The sequence below is a fragment of the Staurois parvus genome, unplaced genomic scaffold (assembly GCF_062004578.1).
Source record: "Staurois parvus isolate SC_StPar_1 unplaced genomic scaffold, SC_StPar_1.0 ptg000362l, whole genome shotgun sequence".
Classification (NCBI taxonomy): Eukaryota; Metazoa; Chordata; class Amphibia; order Anura; family Ranidae; genus Staurois; species Staurois parvus.
In genome coordinates, this window is record NW_028318158.1 from 7,268,233 (window position 1) to 7,288,597 (window position 20,365).

General features: G+C 44.5%; 1 protein-coding gene across 2 annotated transcripts in view; it reads right to left on the reverse strand.

Moving 5' to 3' along the window:
* Positions 1 to 20,365, reverse strand: part of WDR26 (WD repeat domain 26) — a 119,172-nt gene that overhangs the window by 19,627 nt on the left and 79,180 nt on the right. For both annotated transcript variants that reach the window (XM_089685070.1, XM_089685071.1), the window contains 7 exons: positions 20,174 to 20,271; positions 14,133 to 14,289; positions 11,240 to 11,378; positions 8,332 to 8,472; positions 7,434 to 7,553; positions 3,404 to 3,549; positions 2,107 to 2,185 (listed from right to left, as the gene is read on the reverse strand). In XM_089685070.1, the coding sequence (XP_089541196.1) occupies positions 2,107 to 2,185; positions 3,404 to 3,549; positions 7,434 to 7,553; positions 8,332 to 8,472; positions 11,240 to 11,378; positions 14,133 to 14,289; positions 20,174 to 20,271 (880 nt within the window). The remainder of the gene's footprint in view (positions 1 to 2,106; positions 2,186 to 3,403; positions 3,550 to 7,433; positions 7,554 to 8,331; positions 8,473 to 11,239; positions 11,379 to 14,132; positions 14,290 to 20,173; positions 20,272 to 20,365) is intronic.

Consider the following 20,365-nt stretch of genomic DNA (forward strand, 5'->3'; position numbering starts at 1 on the left):
TACTTTCCTGCATTATCACAGTCGAGAAAATTTAAAGGACTATACACCATTGGACATCTGTTGTACATACATATATTTTTTTTGTGTGCATGTTGAGTTTACATTTAAATACATCACGTAAGAGTTAATAGATTCGTTATTCGTTTATATCAGCACTGTACTGTTTTGTGAGGGGCGTTCAAGTCAAACTGGGACTATTAACTTTATAATAAAAAGAACAAATTTCAAGGAGTCGAAACTGCACTTATTTTTCCAACATACTCCCCTGCTACATTTATATAATTATCCTAGCACTTAACTAATGGCTGGAAAGCTTCGGCATAGAAAAATTTGTGAATACGTCTGAACCATCCTAGAACAGCCTGCTTCACTTTGTCATCGATGCTGAAATTCTTCTCTTGTGCATTTTCACAAGTTATGCATCGAATATCCAGGGTTAGGCATTCCACGTGCTGAATGTTCATGGGAATGGCTGCTGTGCGCTGGGAACCACCGCAGTATTGTTACTGACGGATGTACAGCCATCTCTGAAACGTTTACACCATTCAAATGTCTTATTGTGGCTGAACATTTCATCACCGTACTGTAATTGAAGTCTTCTGTAGATATTCGCAGGTTTTATGCCTTTGCTCATAAGAAACTTCATCACCACACACTATTCCATGCACACACCAACAATGTTGTCTGCCATCTTGATTACTGGTCTCTGGACTGGCCCGCGACATGTGCGCTGCCTACCAGTAATAGGACACTTGCCACTTACTACTGTGTGTCGTACCGCCACGCTAGCATAAATATATATATATTTATCTGTCTCTGCTGATCATTTCACACTTTCATTTTCGGGGTATTTTTTGCACTTGGTGCAGAAGGGTTGTGTTTATCATGTCACCAAAAACCTAAGCCTTGTGGGAGCGGGAAATCTCATCAACTGAGACACAAAGCAGATGGTTCAACCCACTGGTCTTGTTCAATTTTGGGGAAATTCAAACTTAAAGTGGTTGTAAACCCTTACCTATACCCAGTGAAGTGACGGGCCTCAAGTGGCGAACACAGTTGAAACAAATCCTCCTACATAAGTTATACCTGTTTATCCACAGCTGTCTTTCCCCTAAATCCACTGAAGTGCTGAATTTACACAGGAACTCCCAGCTCTGAAAAGCAGGGGACGGGGAGCTGAAGTTACATCAGTGAGGAGCTGATTGGATTGCACAGGAACAGACCTTAGGGGAGGGAACATCCTGTGATTGACAGCCTGTCACCATTTTTCTATAGGCGTCAGGAAAACTAATCAGAAGTGACTCACACTTATAGCAGAGGAATAAGGCAACAGGCAGCAATGACACTTTGTACTCTGGATTGAGACAAGTACTCACTACATAGCAAGTCTTAAAATTTGTTCTGAGTGTAGGAGCCAACTAAAAAAAGTTAGAAGCCAAGTGCCTGAAACTGCATTCCCAGGGCCATGAGCAATAGGAATTGTTCATGCCTGAAGCCAGATGCACAGGAGTGCCACTCACCTGGTAGGACTTTTTACCTCCCATGCTCTACTGTGAAGGACCAGGAGATCTGGAGCGGAGGGGCCCAGACAGCGAGGTGGGAGCAGGCAACTGCCCCAACCGCAATTACCCAACAGCCCAGCAAACTGTCCACCCCTACACTTGACCACTTCGGCCAATCACAGGGCGCCCATCGCTGAACTCGGAAAGCCAGGGAGGCTCAGGCTGCTATTGGATGAAGAGCAGCAGCCTGAGCATCAGCCTGTCACTCCTTGCATTGACTGCACTCAGTGATCACACAGCACACTCAGGTGCGGAACAATGAATGGACTGACAACAGCCTAGGCACCAGGATACAATTTCTAGTCGGCCTGGCGCCTGAGATTTGTCGAGCTCTGCTATATAGAGATATGCTTTGTTCAAATTTCTGGTCTGAGGTTTACAACCACATCAATCTCCATTTATAGCCGAGGAAAAAAATAAATTAGTACTGATAGTTACTGGGTTTCCTAGGTCTGCAGCACCATGTCACTGTAAAATTCTATCCTCACAACAAATTATGCATTAGATACAAGGACATTTTTGAAGTGGAAAAGTTGATGCTTACCTGAGTAGCTACATTTAACAATGCTAGTCTTCCATTTTTTGATATTGTGAATGACATGATAGGATGATCTTCTTGTACTCTGAAAATAGGCAAGGCCAAAATATAAGGCATACATTTATACTTGACATCAGGATACTCAAGATGAGCTGCAGTTTTATTTTATTGTTCTAATGGTGCATGGGCAGTGTTAGTATCAGGCTGCTGTAGCTTGGAAAAGACTCTACATTACCCACCAAGGACCATCTTAGAGGAGCTGCTCAAGAACGGATCTCTCACAAGACTCTGCATATAACTGCCGACAGGCAGCAGATCCCAAAGTGGCAAGGCTGTATAGAGTCTTACAGGTATAGGGAGAGTGCTGTCATATGAAATTAGGCTGAAGATTAGTAGTGACTTCCACCCATAGGCATAGTTCTAGAAAATCTTATTTGACGTTTCAATGATTTGTTTCCAGTTTCATTATTGAACATAAAAGGACTCCATGAATAAACCAAGAATGATCTGACCACCATCAGGCAGGACAAATCTAAAACACTGCAGAGGGCATGGCTACAATGATAGCAAAAATAAGTTAATTTCTGAGTCACTTGAAACTAGTTATTCAGAAGATTTAGACAGAAGTTGATACATTTGCAGATTAAGTCACAAAACATTTTAGCCTGTGTGCTCAACCCTGAAACTAGTTTCACTTTATTTTCATTTACCAAACTACGGGAAAAGGCGACATGTTTCCTTGAAAGCTAAACTGTTGGGAGTTCTCCCCCCGATGCTTCCAGACACAGGAAAGCATGTGACCTCTTTCCAAGAGGCATAACCTTCAGGCCTAAGCAGCAAAACAGGCCCAACATGGAGCTTACATAGGGTTTGGACTCCCAGCCCCAACAGAGAGCGGCAAAGTTGAGTACAAGTGGGTTGTGGGGTGACTTATTTACCCTAAGCTATAGTCAATCTGAGCCCGCGACTGCCACTCTGCCTCTAACTAAACCCTCAGTGGTCAGTAAAAGGATTTTCACAGGATACAAGGATGATGGGTGACAAATTTTTTACCAACATCAGAGTAACAGTCAGTAAAGTGAAACTAGCCTCAGAAGGAAGCACAGTGGACAGTGTCAAAGCCCAGTAAGTGCAGAAAGATCATGATAAAAACGTATAGAAAACCTTTTAACCTTGCTTAAGGAAAGTACCTTCCCGTCTCACCTCCCACATGCTCAGTGCAACAAAACAAGGCGTTGAACTGCGTCCCCATATTGCTCTGTGCTGGCATAACCCTCAGAAAGAATAAAATGACCTCTCTCACATGTTTCTATCTGTGAGGTCCTCGAAGTTATAGCCCCGGATCCGCTGGTGCGTGTCTGATGCCAGAACAGTTTTGCCGTCACTTAAGCACCACAGACACTGCACTCTCACGCCCTCCCAGGAGTCCAGCAGGTTGCCGTCCAGGTCCTGTAAATTTGAGAACAAAATGAGTATGTGCTCCATCTAATACATCATTTATTCTGTGTGCTGCAATATGTGAACACTCACCATAAAATTATTTTCTTGGTGTCCATTAAGGAACACCTTCTGGATATATTGCTGCCTACAGGAGAATGGGACACGGACAAACAAAAATCTGTAGGCCAGTCCAGAATAACTCCTACTACCAGCATGGCTCAGTTTTGTCCCAAAGTAATACCAAGAACACGGTCACCATAAAAACGCAAGCAAACAAAAACAAAACACTTTCTTTCTTCTGCACTGGGGGATACAGGAAGTCCTAAATCTTCTGCATATCAAAGGCCATAAGCTTGAATGATAGTCTAAAGAACAAAAAAAAAGGTATACCGCTCGGGTAAACAATCCAGATCAATCCACAACAGGTGCAGGCTCTGCCACCACACACAGTGCAATAGGAAGAAGGGTCAGCCGCACACCGGAGGATAGATGAATATAGTGTGTATTTATTGATCCATAGGACACCAAAACACCAGGACATGAATACAGGACCTGTTAATGCATTTCACACAATCTTAACTTATGATTAAGCACGAGATCGTGTGAAATGCGTTAACAGGTCCTGTATGCATGTCCTGGTGTTTTGTGTCCTATGGATCAATAAATATACACTATATTCATCTATCCTCCGGTGTGCGGCTGACCCTTCTTCCTATTGAATGATAGTCGGCCTGAGCGATAACCAGTTAGTGAAGCGAGACAACTGTGCACCCTTGTGCGATTCATCCAGGTTGCCAATATAATTTTTGTACTGGTAATGAATTCCCTTTTAAGAGTTCATTGAAGGACACAGGAATGGTTAGACTGCTGGGTTATACTACTATGGGAAATTAGCAGTATAATTTAACAGTCCAAGAATTTCTTAGAATTCCTGTCTCTAAATGGACAATGAAGGAAAAAAAACCCAAAAAAAACAAAAACAGGATTTTTTTTTGTTACTCGCCGTAAAATCCCTTTCTGAGTTCATTGACAGACACAGCTCTTTTTAATCTTGACCACAGGCTTTCCGTCCTGAAGCCCCCTGTTCAACCCTGCTTCTCAGGCACTGGCTAGGCATGGCTGTTGAAATTGAAGCCCTAAAGCAGAGATCTCCTGTGGCCCTTTGCTTGCTTTCATCCGGCCCTTGAGGCACTATTCCTTTCATGGACATTAACAATGGGGAGCATTTTCTCCCACTGACACTAATGATGGGGCATTGTTTAACCCCACTGATGCCAGGCTATTTTCTACTCCCATTGGCTACACTCAGGCCCCCCTAAAGTCTGAAGAATCATAAACTTTGTTTAGAAACTCCTGCCCTAAAGGCTAGGGGTATCGACTTATTAAGGCTGGTTATTCCCATCTTACTCAGAGTAAGGAAATCCCAACTCCTGCAAGATTTACCATCACTTCTAGAAGGCTTTCTCTGCATGGTGGGAGCATGGTGGTCTTCAACATCATTTTGGCCCTCAAGGGATAGATTTCTGTTCTCTTCCAGAAACCCCTTGCCTCACAAACCCTCATCAGGACTTTTCTACAGGTACTTGCTCAAATCATTCTTTCAATTCTTGTTGGCATTTCTAGTTGCCCACCCATCAGCTTAATTGCTCACATGATCTATGAACAGGAAAAGGAATTTACAGACAAGTCAAAACTCCTATTATCTTAATCATACAGTACAAGAGACAGTTCCAACTCTTCTGTGTCTTTTTTTTGCAAGCAATAAGCAGTGATAAAGTGGAGTCTTTAAGAGTGTGTGGGGGCTATGTGATAATGCTCAAAGGGTGACCCTAGCAATGTTTTTTGCCAGTGCTCAATACTCTGATGTTATCAGCACATAACAGTTTAAGAATACCAGTCCTGTGTCCTGAACTGTACTCCAAGGTAAGGAATTTACAGATAAGTCAAAATTCCTATTTCTCCTACGTTTGAGAGACACAACTCTTCGGAACCTTGGCCACAGGGTTATATCGCCACCTACAGGAGTAGGACACTAGGCAGAAAAGAACACAGCACCGTCTACTGGCAGTCCCAGCTGATATAACACCCCCTCACTGCTATAGGCATTCAGTTTGTAACCAACACTGTCAGAAGTATAACTCCAGGGATGGGTGCTGTGTCCACCAATGAACTCAGAGAAAGGAATTTTACGGTAAAAAAAAAAAAAAAAAAAAAAAAAAAAAAAAAAAAGAAGGTCTTTAGGCTTGACCCATGTTGACGAAATCACCCACAGCAGACCTCTTGCATGGGAACTGAGCAGATGGGACCGCCTCGAAGGAGGAAACCATAAGACGCAGAGCCTTCATGTAAGATTGCAGGGAAGACCGCTTGTGGGACCAGAGCAGTTGGCCCACAGTACGAAGCTTCCCAAGTGTGTACACCAGAAGACTACTGTGGCCTACCCTAGACGAGAGGCAGGCCTTGATACTCCTGTCTCCTGGTCGGGGCAGACTATTTAAGGGTCAGGACCCCTCCGAAATCAGGCAGATAGCACATTCAAATCTCCACACTGACCATTAGGGTGACCTTGAGGACCGCCCACGGGTCATCCAAATAGCCAGCAATGGCAATCCACAGCTGTCCCAGCAATGAAAGTCTGGAGCTAGCACTATGCAGCACATCCAGGGAGTTGAGACCAGCCCGAAAGGAAGCTCCACTAAATCGATAATATACGTCCCCAACAGCAAAGCTCTGGAACAACTGATGTCCCAAGCATCTGAGAAGTGTGCGCAACAGATGTCAATCGACACCACAGAACACTCTGGAGGAAGAGGGGCCATCCCTGAATGGATGGATTCCAGCACAAACCCCTGAACCTGCACGAAGTAAGGCAAGACCTACAAGATCAGGTGCAGTCTGATTGGTGAAAAAAAAAAAAAAAAAAAAAAAAAAGGGATGGGGTCAATGGAGTAAATCAGATTGTGGCTCGACCACCTGTACAATTACTCCCTGGCACATCAGATCCTGCGGCACGATGGTGGAAGGGGAAACTAAGGGAAAGAATTCCTCTAGGAAATAAGAATGCAATTCTATTGTTGGCCGAACACAGAGAGGTTGTGGACCTACTTGACGGGAAAAGGGGAGGTCCACGGCCCAGGAACCAGCAAAGATGACCCCCAACCCAGGAAACGGGAGGGGCAACCTGCAAATCAGGATTAGCAGGTCCAGGAGTATGTGGCCCTATCGCAGGAGCCTTAGAAAGGCACTGAGCCCTTATCTGGTAGGACAGATCCACCCAGGCCATTTCAGAAACAACTGGACAGTATCCCATCAGCTGAGTCAAAGCACCCCTGCCGAGACAGGATGCTTGGAAGGAACAGAGCAGCATCCAAGGATGCCTCACATACAAATCGCAGGCCCTGGACAACCTGGCTACCAGATCCACATACAGTGGATTCCGTGTCAGGAGGTGAAAACTTGCTGCAGAAGCCTGGCATCTTCGGCAAGCGACACCAGGAGAATGTTCAACCCAGGCCACAACACCAAGCGGGCAATGGGAAACTTCAGCGGCAACCGATTCTACCCTGCAGACCGCAGGAGCCCTGAAGGATGGAAACTCCTCTGCCGGTATCATAGTAGCTTGAATCAACTCAGAAATGGGGAGGATCCACCACGAATGGTGAGGTACGTTTCTACAGAAGGGTTGACTGAATTCATTTGAACCTGGCCCTACAGTGTGTGTGAGTAAAAACACATATGTGGATGACTGTGGCAGGGACACTGGTCTAAAAAAATAAGTTGATTTGCCATAAAGGAAAAAGAAACATGTGCATACATGGCAATTGCATCTATTAATCTATATTTCCCTGTTAGCTAAAGTATAGCCTAGAATGCATATACATGTGATCACTTACACATTGGTAGAATTGCCCCCGCTGTCCACCAGTTACAAATCGCTTCCCATCTGGATTCCAGGCCACACTTGTCAAACTGTCTTCGTGGGACTGGCTCATTTTCGTTCTCAACTCACCAGTCTGGAAACGAAAGGTGTAAATAAAAATACAAACAAAAACTGGCAGTGGTCTTTACAGATCATATTATCAGAAATTGTTACCAAGCTACAAGTTCTGTGTAGCTGCGTTCTATGGGGGCACTCGTCCAGGCTCACTCCCGAGCCACATTGTCTGCATCTATTGACACAGGCTTCCTCATCACTGGCTTTGACAGCAACAGGAGCCAATGGCACTCGCTGCCTCAGCAAAGCCTGAGAAACCAGAAGTGAGGAAGACAGAAAAGCTGCAGATGGTCACAGCACTGGATCAAATGAGGGCTCAGGGTGAAGAGGGATACTGATCCCTAAACATTTTTAACCTTAATGCAAGGAATGCATTACGGTAAAAAATGTTTAGGCTTTAAAACCACTTTAAGGTTTTTTTTAATACATGAACTGATGAGACGCCTCACAATGGTGGTGATCCAAAGGCGAGTGTTAATTTCACAGCACATCTACCTCACTGCTGAAGTACTTAGCAGGTTTCACATTTATGGCAGACAACAGCATTATATGTACAATTTACAGAGTTAGGCCTTGTTCAGGCCCATGTATAGAGACATCAGTTTTTCTGCATGCATTCTGAAAGTGCATAAAAAAAAAAAATGTCCTGTTCACAACACTAGTATCATGTGCAGATTTTTTCTGCGCAAGAATCTGCAATATGCATAAAACGTACATGAACACTGATGTAAACACGTGTGCGCGCGTCAGTTTCCATCAGTTTTGCTGCACATTTGTGAATGAGGCCTAAAGCTTACCTGTACATTCCATAGCCACAGCTCAGAACAATCATCTGGACCACAAGCAACAAGATAGTTGTCGTCGGGGCTCCAGGCAAGATAGGAAACTCCATAAGCGTGGCCTTCTAAAGTCTTGAGTAACTTGAGCTGGTGTGTGTCCTGGGAATGAAAAAATTACTTTATAGTTTGCTGCACAGACAAAACTAAAAGATACTAAAAGATAACAAAGAACTGCAGTAATTGCATGTAAAGTGGGGGGGGGGGGGGGCATCTTAGATAAATTAAAAGCAGGATCAGAATTTGCAGATCCTCCCTTGGGTGACCAACAAGTTGCATGAGCTAAAGCTGACAATACGAGTATCTTCCCAATGGAACAAAGCGAAGGGTTAGCTTTAATCCCTCCCTACCCTGATACACCTCTCCCCCCATTTTCCTTTACACACACACACACATTCATTCTACTGTCAATGGCTAAATCCCCTATTACGCACTAGCAATCAAAAGTTAAGTCACAGGTTTTCTGAGAGGGGCCTGTGATTTGTTTGTTAAAAAGGGAGCCAAAATTGGAGTAGGAAGGCTGCCATTGCAGACCTCTCCTGAAAATGCATTCAAATATTAAACATTCCCTGGTCATCACACTGATCCAGGGGCTTTACCAACTTAAATCCAGTACATTATAAGCTCCAACTAACATGCTTGGTCTTCTTGTTTGTTACTCGCTATAAGTAAAACAAGCAGAGATAAACAAGCAACTAGCATTTTTAGGATGCTGCTAGAAGTGGACTTTATTGTATACACCATTTTGCTACAAACCTCTTTTTTCAATAGGCTGACAAAAACACTCTTTAATGCTGTATTTTTGTTTTTCCTCTTCTTACCCAACAACTGCAGTAAAAACTCAATGACATTGCATACGCCACTTAAGCCTCAAGGTGGCAGGCAAGCAAGCTTTATTTATTTTTAATACAGGGAAGTCATTGGCCTGATTGCGCCTGCTATGTCATAGGTAACATAGGATCACAAGATCAGGAACTACCGATTCCCAGACGTCAGCTGGTCGCTCTCAAAAGGGGGAAATTTATAAACTTATATCCAGCATGGGGTATCATACAGAAGGAATTTTATTAATTAGATATGAGCAGGAAGAGGTTAAAGGAAAGGATGACAATATAAACTGCGATCAAGCAATGACACACTCCTCACCTAGTAATGTCAAGCCTGCCAGGTGAAAAGGCAGACAGGACAAACCTGTATAGGAGGAATATACAATAACCCATGTGCCTGATTGACGTCCAACAGCAAAGGAGTCTGGGATATATAGGTCTGTTGGAGTGTATTTTCTCTGTAGAGATCATTCCTATAAAGATTCCTGTGTACAATTAACATTCCTATCATCTTATATAAAAGAACACTGGCCTCTTTATACTACAATTAACACTTCAAATAACTTAAACATCTACAACCATGTCAGTGCTGAAAGAATTAGGATGTGCTAAGCTTCCAAGTAGTGACAGAATAAGATCAAACAGAAGAGAATTGTAGACGTACACAAACACAATCTAATAGCGAGGGGTAGGGAATGAACGCTAAACAATCACACCTGCCAGTGTAGAACTGAATACTCAGATTCTTGCATCATTAACAATGCTGATTTGTATATATCCCTCTTTATTAGAGTGGCTTCACAGCTTGAGAATCAGGGATCAAAAGTTACCAGTTTTGGGTTTGACAATGTCCCGAAAACTTTCTCCGAGCTCCTGAGTGTGCATAGAACAGAAAGCAGCGCCATGTACTTTTTATTGTGTTTTGTTTTTTTAATTGTTCTCTTAACTGCAGGGCTCTGTTACTTGACAATTTTGCACTTTTAAGGAGACTAAGACAGACATTTGACAACTGTCATACTACAAGTAATTCTCAAGCTGAAGAGTCAATTAAAAAAAAAACAAACAAAAAAAAAAAACGGCAGAATTAATCATATATGGGACTGTCAATTTCTAATTTAAAAGGATGAACATTCACATTTTTGCATAAACACATTGCAAAGCCATTAGAAAAAAACATAGTAAAAAAGGGAAGAGCTACACAAGAATACACTCAAATATGTCAGTATTGAGCAAGCAGTTTTTTTCCTGCACCCCATCATTCCCAGACATGCTCTCTGCATAGCCCATTCAAGTCAAACAACCCCCCACCCACTTATACTCACCATAGCCGCGTTCCCCCACCGTTCCATTGAAGCCCTCTGGAAATACCCAGAGCTACCAAGTATGGGGGAGCATGTCCACTCCTCCCGTTCTTCCCAGGATGCAGTGCTCGGGCCTCAGCAGCCAATCACTAGGCCCGAACACTATCACGAGAGGGAAGGGAGGAAGCCATCAAGGTTTCCTTAACCTGAAAAGACACAAATCTTTTAGTTTAGCCTACGATACCAGGCTGCAACACATAAAAAAGGGCAGCACTACAACAGGTTGAGTGCTGTAACATGTCAACATGCTTGGCACCAAATGTCAAAACTCAAATAAAACCAAGGCCATAACAAAAGCAAGACAGGAAACGTTTACACATTTCTCTTACATGACAAAAAAGAGGAGTGGGCAAAGCAGGGGATATTAGATTTCCTTAAGCTTTAAAGAGGCACTGCCACTCTGCTGATTTAAAGGCAATCTGATGGCACGAATCCAGGTAACCCACCCTCACAGCGAACTATACTCGCCTATCGGCACTCCCTCTCCACCTCCCCCTCTGTTGCTCTTGCAGAATGGGGGCTCCCAGGTATGGGAGAGCATGCGACCTGCAGCGAGGAAGCGGTGAAGGAATGTGCATTACAAGTATAGCTTGCAGGAAGGAGATGGGCTCTCAGAAGGCACAGTTGCTTTAAACAGGCAAAGTGACAGTGTCTTTGAACAGAAATGCAAGTCATACTCACTGGATCAACCTGCCATATAATAACAGTTGTGTCTTTTGATCCTGTTGCTAGTTTAGTGCCATCATTGGAGAACTTGCAGAACCACACTTCGTTACAGTGCTCTGTGAGGACTTGTTGTGTGAAGCACGGAAACTGTTTTCTTAAGAAAAAAATAAAATACACATACACACACAAAGTGAAGTGTTAAAACATTACACATACACTAAAAACCATAGCATAACATTTGTTCATCCCCCGCCTGATGCTGCCAGCTCAGCCAAGAAGCAGTGTAGTTTGCAAACACCTCTTTAGTCTATGCAGGCAAATCAGCTAGATTTCCAAATTTAAAGCAGATGTAAACGAACTGCATGACATTTAGTCTGCTGAACCACGGTGTCAAATATGGCATTTCTCAGGATGGGTTCCGATGGTGACAACAGTAGAGCATGCCTATATAATATGTTGAAACGGAAACTTGTAATCTCCATCAGAAGCCTTTGTGTCAGAGTAACAATGGAGGAGCACAAATGGAAAATATGGTCCTTTATTGCAGGATCACCAGTTATTTATGAAAGTTGTAGACTTTGGAAATATTTTTAGTAATTAGGTTTACATATACTTTAAAATTTTCCCCTCAAAGCATACTTGCATCATTAAGGATCCTGTCAGGGTGAATCTGCAGACAAGTTTACTGGGCAAAAGATGGAGCTAAAGGGTTCCCTGTAAAGAAAGCATCCCTTGCATTCATTTAGATGTACATGCACCCTTGGCTTGTTCAGTTAGTACAACCCCAAATTCAGAACAGTTGGGGTGCTGTGTAAAATCTACATAAGAAAACAGAATGCTATGATGTTAAAATATATACTTTTAAGAAAAGAGGGCAATTTTAAAATTAACAGCACCAGGTCTCAAAAAAGTGACATTGCAGTGCTCTAGTGATAGTGATCAGTGCCAAACCACTGCTGTAACCCCCCCCCCCCTCTCTCCATTTCAGCACATAGTACAGTGCCCTGCGCCAATCACTGTCAGAGGAGAGACTTCACAGGCTGCAACCAGCAGCCTGTGTTTACATTGTGATGCTGTGATTGGTCACAGCGATCACATTGGCCCTTTACCCCAATCCATAATCCGCTGTGTGGGCTTACTAGTATGCGTTCGGTTTTAAAAACCTCTGTTGAATGTGTAATGTAGTACAACAAAGAAAAAAGCAGAACCTCTGTGCTGACCAAATATACAACATGGATGTTCTTAACTGCCCCTTCTCACAATGCAAGTCTGAGCTGGCATAAAACAATATACTCCCTGTGTCATTTTCTTATCACAACAGCTGTTTCTAGTACAGTGGATGTCAATCCCAGGGCCTCTGCTTCTCCTCTGCGCCGACACCTACTGCTGTCACAACAGGGTCAGACAGGCACACTAAAGGGTCCTCCACCTGGTCCCTAACCTGAGTCAAAGTCAGGACACTAATTTATGAAAAAAGTACCCTTGCTAAAATTACTCGGGATGGATTGATCTCTTCCTGAAGGATGTGAAGGTCCAGTGCTGCTGTAAAGACGCCGACAGGCAGTGTAAGGAATAGTCGGTCTTAATGTGCAGGAAGCACTGTGGCAAGCACCATCATTGACACTAAAGCTTTGATGGATTATTCTGACCTAAGGGCCACTGTCCCACTGACACAGATTATTTAAAGGGATATTTTTTTTCTTTACTGGGTGTTATCTTCTTGCTGATACCAATGATTTGAGGAGCTATTAATCCCCAGTGGCTACCATTTCAGGAACCAATAACTTGGGGGTTATTCTTTCTTGAGGGCCACTATCCGACCAACACAAAGGAACTGAAGGGCTTTTCTCCCTTGGGGCCAGGAAGTCTCCAACATCAAATGATTATGGGCTATTTGTCGTGGAGGCCAGGATTCCCCTGACATCAATTTTAGGGGCTATTCTCCCACTGGTGGCAATAATCCAACGCCATTTTAATGCATTTTATGGAAGTTGTATCCCAAGGTACCCTTCACGCTAGGGACTCCCAGTACATCTCACTAGAAGTTCTCTGTAAAATATGCTTTCAGGAAAAAACAAAAAAAACAAAAAACATTCCAACCACCTGCCTGGAGTTTGCATGTTTTCCCTGTGCCTGCGTGGGTTTCCTTCGGGTACTCTGGTTTCCTCCCACACTCCAAAGACATACTGGCAGGTTAATTGGCTCCTGTCTAAATTGGCCCTAGTATGTGTATGTATGAATGTACGTTAGGGAATTTAGATTGTACGCCCCTTGAGTGTTAGGGACTGATGTGAATGTTCAGTATGTGTATGTAAAGCGCTGAGTAAATTGACAGCACTATATAAGTACCTGAAATAAATGGCACCTAGTTTAGGGACACTGCTTACCTAGACACCTCACAGAGGCAGTGGATGAAAGTGACAAAAAAAAAAAAAAAAAAAAAAAGTCTGCACCTGTACACATGGGGACAGGATTCTGCCCTCTTTCACGGGTATTAATAAAACCACTGAGGACATACAAGTGCAATCAAAAAGGCATTTGCTGCATGTGCAGCTTTTCAGAATCACAAGATTCTCTAGTTCAAAGGATTTTTTTAACGAATCTGATGCTTTTCAAAAATAACATTCATACTGATGTTGGCAAATCTTTTATAAAGTGAATGTGTTGTCAAACGACCTTTGGTCAGGAAATTGTACTAAAAACTAATGTTTACCAACCATATCCGAGCATCAAAAGTCCTGCACTAGATGTCCATAAAACTGGTTCCATGACAATGCACAAGTGTAGCAATATATGGCTGCAGGTTCGAGCATCCATGATCCACAATGTTCTTTCATAAAATTGAATGTATGCACAGCTGCTCTTCCTTTTTATTTAGTTTTTTTGTTTTGACCTAACATTTGCCTACCTGCTGCAGACATGATCAATAAGCAGGGACACAGAATCCAGACTGTTGTCAAGTTTTGTATTGTGATAGAGGCACCGGTCTCTTTGCAGCTCAACCGCTTGACGTAGCAGAGTTTGCAGGCGTCTGGGGGGCAACATGACCGAGGGTGGCAAGTATGCTGGGGGGCAGAAGAAATGCAGGCATCAGACATATCCACAGAGATGGCATAAAACGATTTCCTGATAATTTCTAATAAGAGCCTGCACCAGCTCTCTACTTGTTATACTGCACCGCTAGGGCTTGTTCACACAGTGTGATGATTGGTGCTTTTACACACTAAACAGTCACCCCTACAGCACAGTTTTCTATATTCCCTGCTCACATTGCAACACAGCCTGAAGGTGCAGTGAAAAGATGTAAACAAGATGCATTTTACTGCATCGCACAGGTAAGCACTACATATCACAGCACAACACGCAATGCACCACTCTGTAGTGCGGAGACATGAATAAAGTGTTGCTTTGTGCATTTTAAAAGAGTTTAAAGGAGAAGTTCACCTTTGGGAACGTTACATGTTTCTCCTGGTTTTAGGGTGGAACATTTATCATGTTCCCATAGCTGCAGCCGGGTCCACCACCCCTCCCCTCTGACAGATAATACGGGGAAGTTTCCCTGTAACTAATCAGTCAGATCTGAAAACAATGTGGCCATGCGGGGCTCCGCCCACACGGCCACATCATTCATTCACAGACTTCAGTGAATGAACGAACTGCAAGTCCCGACAGCCTTAGCGGCTGTGGGCTTGTAGTGTTCACTGAACTACCATAGTGTTGTGGAGCGCCGTGGTAGTTCATTGAAGCTTCCTGTCAGAATATCTGCTTGGCCGTACATCCCCATACAGCAAGCAGATATTCTGACAGATCTGCAGGAGACCTGCATGGCAACAGCAATCTCCTGATCGCTGGTTCAATGCTTTACAGGCTCCTGTGGACAAAAATAATAAATGTACATTTATTTTTTACCTGCAAAAAAAAAAAAAAAGAAAAAAAAAAGAAACTGATGCACTAAAAAACACACTTCACACTGCCTCCCTCAGGGTAGCAGAAACAGAACCAGCTGACCGCACATTAAAGCGGAGCATTTAGCATGCAGACAGACCTTGATGAGACACAAAACATTCCTAGTATATATAAACAAGCTACCTGGAACCCTGAAACACCAAACCTACACTTGCCAAAAGATGGCTGTGCTTACTCACACATGTTCCCTAACATTATTTCCCGAACACCCATTTTGTTATTATTACATTATTATTACATTACATTGAGTTTATATAGCGCCAAAGGGTTTGCTCAGCGCTGTACAATAGAGGGGGGGACAATACATGAAACATTACAGCAGCTACGAACAGCACACAAGGGGTAAGAGGGCCCTACTCTTTCGAGCGTACAATCTGGGAGGGAGGGGGTAGTGGTACAGGAGGAAGTGGCTGTGGGGGATGGAGTGGTAGGAGGAATGAAGGAGAGCAGCAGTTAGGTGAGGGTGGGGTAGGCTTCCCTGAAGAGGTGGGTTTTCAGGGAGCGCCTGAAGGTGAGGAGGGAAGGTGACAGTCTGATGGATTGGGGTAGTGAGTTCCAGAGGATGGGGGAGGACCTGGAGAAGTCTTGCAGACGTGCGTGTGAGGAGGAGACCAGGGAGCAAGATAGAAGGAGGTCCTGTGAAGAGCGAAGGGTACGGGTAGGGTGGTACTTGGGAATCAGGTCGGTGAGGTAGTTAGGGGCAGTGTTGTGAATGGCTTTGTAGGTCAGAGTGAGTAGTTTGAATTTGATGCGTTGGGCGATAGGGAGCCAGTGGAGGGAGAGGCAGAGGGGGGTGGCAGAGGTGGAGCGGCTGGTGAGGTGGATGAGTCTGGCAGCTGAGTTCAGGATGGTCTGAAGCGGGGAGAGCCTGCACTGGGGTAGGCCGGTGAGGAGGGAGTTGCAGTAGTCAAGGCGTGAGATAATCAGGGAGTGCACAAGTAGTTTAGCGGTGTCTGGGGTAAGGAAGGTGCGTATTTTGGCGATATTGCGGAGGTGGAGCCTGCATGTGTTTGTCAGTGATTTGACATGAGGTTGGAAGGAGAGGTTAGAGTCCAGAATGACCCCAAGGACTTTGGCTTGCGGGGCGGGATTGATGGTGGTGATGTTAGTAGTGATGGATAGGATGGGGGGGGGGCGCGGGCAGGAGGGAAGACGAGAAGCTCGGTTTTGGAGAGGTTGAGTTTGAGGAAATGGAGCGACATCCAGTCAGAGATGTCGTTTAGGAGGTGAGTGATGCGGGCGGAGAAAGTGGAGGTGAGGTGAGGGGTGGAGAGGTAAATTTGAGTGTCATCAGCATAGAGATGGTAGTTGAAGCCGTGGGAGTGTATGAGTTTGCCAAGGGAGGAGGTGTAGATGGAGAAGAGAAGGGGTCCAAGGACAGAGCCCTGGGGGACCCCAACAGAGAGGGGGAGGGAAGGGGAGGTGGCACCATTGTAGGAAACGCTGAAGGAGCGTCGGGATAGGTAAGAGGAGAACCAGGAGAGAGCGGTGTCTCTGACGCCAAGGGAGAATAGTTTATTAAGGAGGAGGGGGTGGTCAACTGTGTCGAAGGCCGCGGAGAGGTCCAGGAGGAGGAGGACAGAGTAGTCGCCTTTGGCTTTGGCGGTAAGTAGGTCGTTGGTGATTTTGAGGAGGGCGGTTTCGGTGGAGTGTAGGGGACGGAAGCCGGACTGTAGTGGATCAAGGAGGTTGTTGTCAGTTAGGTGGGCGCTTAGGCGGTTGTAGACCGGTTATGTTCGGGAAACATAGAGGTGAAAGCGTAGCACACGCCAAGGCCAAGAAGCTTCAGCATTTACAAGAGTATGGTTATGCACAGCTAATCACTTGTATGGCAGGCTGTGCACCACACCTGCAGCACCCCAAGAACAGAAGACTGCCAGGAAATGTATGCTTTCCATAAAAAAATATATGTCTATAAATCTCTGTGTGCTTGAACCTATAGAAACAGTGCATTTCTGGCAAGATGGTGGGTATTTTTCTGTACTTGGAGAGTCTTTACAGGGATGAATGAGCACAATTTCCTGTCCTTGGGCCCCTCCTTTTCTCTCTCTACACCTCCTCCCTGGGCCAACTGATAACCTCCCATGGCTTACAATACAACCTCTATGCTGATGACAGCCAGATCCATCTCTCCACTCCCTAGCTCACATATCACAAATCTACTAAGCGACACATCAGCATGGATGTCACATCACTCCCTTAAACTCAATCTTTCTAAAAACAAGCTTGTAACATTTCCTCCTCCCTGACACCCACTCATGACTTTACCACCAAGATCAACAGCACAACCATTGGTCCTTCCCCTTATGCCAGGGTGCTCTGTGTAATTCTAGACACTGACCTCTCTCCTGGGCCCCACATCCAATCACTGACTAAATCCTGCCACCTCAACCTGCGCAACATTTCAAAATTCTGCCCGTTTTTGACCAATGACACCACAAAACAACTTATCCACGTCTTGGTTTTATCCCACCTTGATTACTGCAACTCCCTCCTCACTGGTCTACCGTTACACAGGCTATCCCCCCTTCAGTCTATTTTGAATGCTGCTGCTAGACTCATACACCTTACCAACCGATCAGCGACTGCTGCCCCTCTCTGCCAATCCCTTTATTGGCTTCCACTAACTTGACTTATAAAATTCAAAATACTAACCACAACATACAAAGCCACCTATAACACTGCCCCCAGCAACATCACCAACCTCATCCACAGATATTGTCCAAAAATTGTCCACTCCACTCCTCCCAAGACATCCTGCTCTCTAGCTCCCTCGTCACCTCCTCCCTACTCTTCTCCAGAGCCTCTCCCATCCTCTGAGGACTCCCTACCCCAGTATGTCTGGTCAGCCCGCACCCTGCCTGGCTTTAGGCAATCTTTGAAGACTCACTTATTCAGGGAAGCCTACCCCACTATACTTGAGCCACTTCCATCCCCTGTAGCTATCACCTTTTGTATCACCCCTCCTCCTTCCTTTAGATTGTTAGCTCCATGAGCAGGGTATCTTATTCCTTCTGTATTGAAATGTATTGTAATTATACGGTCTCCCTTTATAGTGTAAAGCGCTGCGCAAACTGTTGTCGCTACATAAATCCTGTATTATAATTTTCCACTGTCCTGCATTTTATTAAAGTAGTTGAAAAGGCTTAGGGTTTTTTTTCTTTTAACCTTAAATGCATTTTATGCATGAACAAAAACAAAAAACAACACTGTGTGCAGCAGCACCCCCAGCTCTCCCAAAACTTACCTGAACCACATACCAATCCAGCGATGTGCATGAGAGCCTCGACTCTCCCAGGTGTCTCCCTCCTCATTGGCTGAGACAGCAGCGGTAGCCATTGGCTCCTGCTGTCAATCACCAGCCAGTGAGAAAATAGCAGGGGCGGAGCCTGCTCACATGCCTCCATAGCAAGCCGCTTACTATGGGAACACACCGGCAGGGGACCCGAGAAGAGGAGGATCGGGGCTGCTCTGCGAAAAACAACTGCATAGAGCAAGTATGGCGTCTGTGTGTGTTTTTTTTTTGTTTTTTTTCTCCCACACACACCTCTAATATCACTAATATCAAGTTTACCCAGAGACAGCCAGTTATCTTTTCCCAGGCAGAGTGTAAGGCTGTAAACTCTCCTGTATCTCACCCAAGTGGGACAGAGGTAAGTGGTGTGACCTCGTCCATGTGATGCCTATAAGAAGAGTACTGTGGTTTTCACCAGGACAGGAAACCACATATCGCAACAAAACATTGTCAGCCGTCCTAGTGCTTCACTGTACTAAAAATATGATTTTGTTAGCGCCTCAGCTGAATTTCCCATCTATTCCAGTTGTGTCAGAAACTGAAGGTAAATCAACTATTACAGAACACAGACAGTAATTAAAGCCTGAGGGAAGCTCTAATTCCCTTAGTGCCCAACCTGCAGCCCTTTGGTATTTGTTGTGCAACCCTTGGACCCTAGCATTCTGGAGTTGGAGGAAGAACATCGATTTGTAAAAGGGGTAATAGCAGGATATCTGCTAGCTTCATGTTATGTCCTCAGATTCTCACTGGGGTTCATTGACTGGAGAGTGTAAAACCTGGTGAGATTGTGCATGGTAGCCAAATCAGCTTCTAATGTCAGGTTGTTCAATAAAGGACAAGTTCACTTTTTTTTTTAATAAACACACACACACACACACACACACACACACACACACACACACACACACACACACACACACACACACACACACACACACACACACACACACACACACACACACACACACACACACACACACACACACACACACACACACACACACACCACTTTTTTTGCAGGTACAGGGAACATGTTCCCAAAGACCTTAACCCCTTCGCGCGGGCGCCTCCCAGCCCTTTAAGGGTTTCAGAAGCCAGGAGGTGGGGCGGGTTTTAGGGTCATGTGACCGCTCGAAGGAGATCGGGAGTACCGGACATGTGTGCTCAGAGCACGCAGGGCGCGAACTCTCAGCACATATGTTCTTTTTTAATAGAACGCAAATGTGCGGCCGCTCGGTGTCTAGGCTCAGACGCCGGGAGGCCGCATATTTGCGTTCGGCCGGCGTGAAGAGGTTAAGTTTTGACAAAAACCTAGAAGCTGATTGATTTCTATGCAGAGCTGCACCAGATTTTGTACTCCCCAGTTTTAGAGAATCAACCCCACCGTTTTTTTCAGTAAATCTCCAGTCTTCAGCCTAAAGCTGTTGCATCTCCACAGTCTCTGACCATAATTTCCTCTAGTATATCTGTAGTCTATCCTCACTAGGATTACATCTACTGAATATTATGTGCAGCCTTTCGGTGATATCAGGGGCTGCAGCTGAAGCATCCTATACATTTAAGCTGACAGACATGGCTCTAACCAGTCAGCTCTCTTTCAAAACAAAATAAATAGCTTTGGCTGAAGCTGGACTTTCTAAAGCCGCAAATGGCAAGCTGAAATAAAATTTTAAGAAAATTGTACTTACTCTGTAGTTTATCGAGAAGTTTAGAGCGTGATGTTGCCCCTTTACCTTCCCACTCTGCTTTTGCACGAAGGTCTTCAGCATGACTACACATTAAATACCTAAGACACAAATATTAGTTGTAAATTAGTATTTACAAATTCTGTAGATTTGTCCCTAGAAAAAAATGCAGTGAAAGGACTGTCACAGCAATCC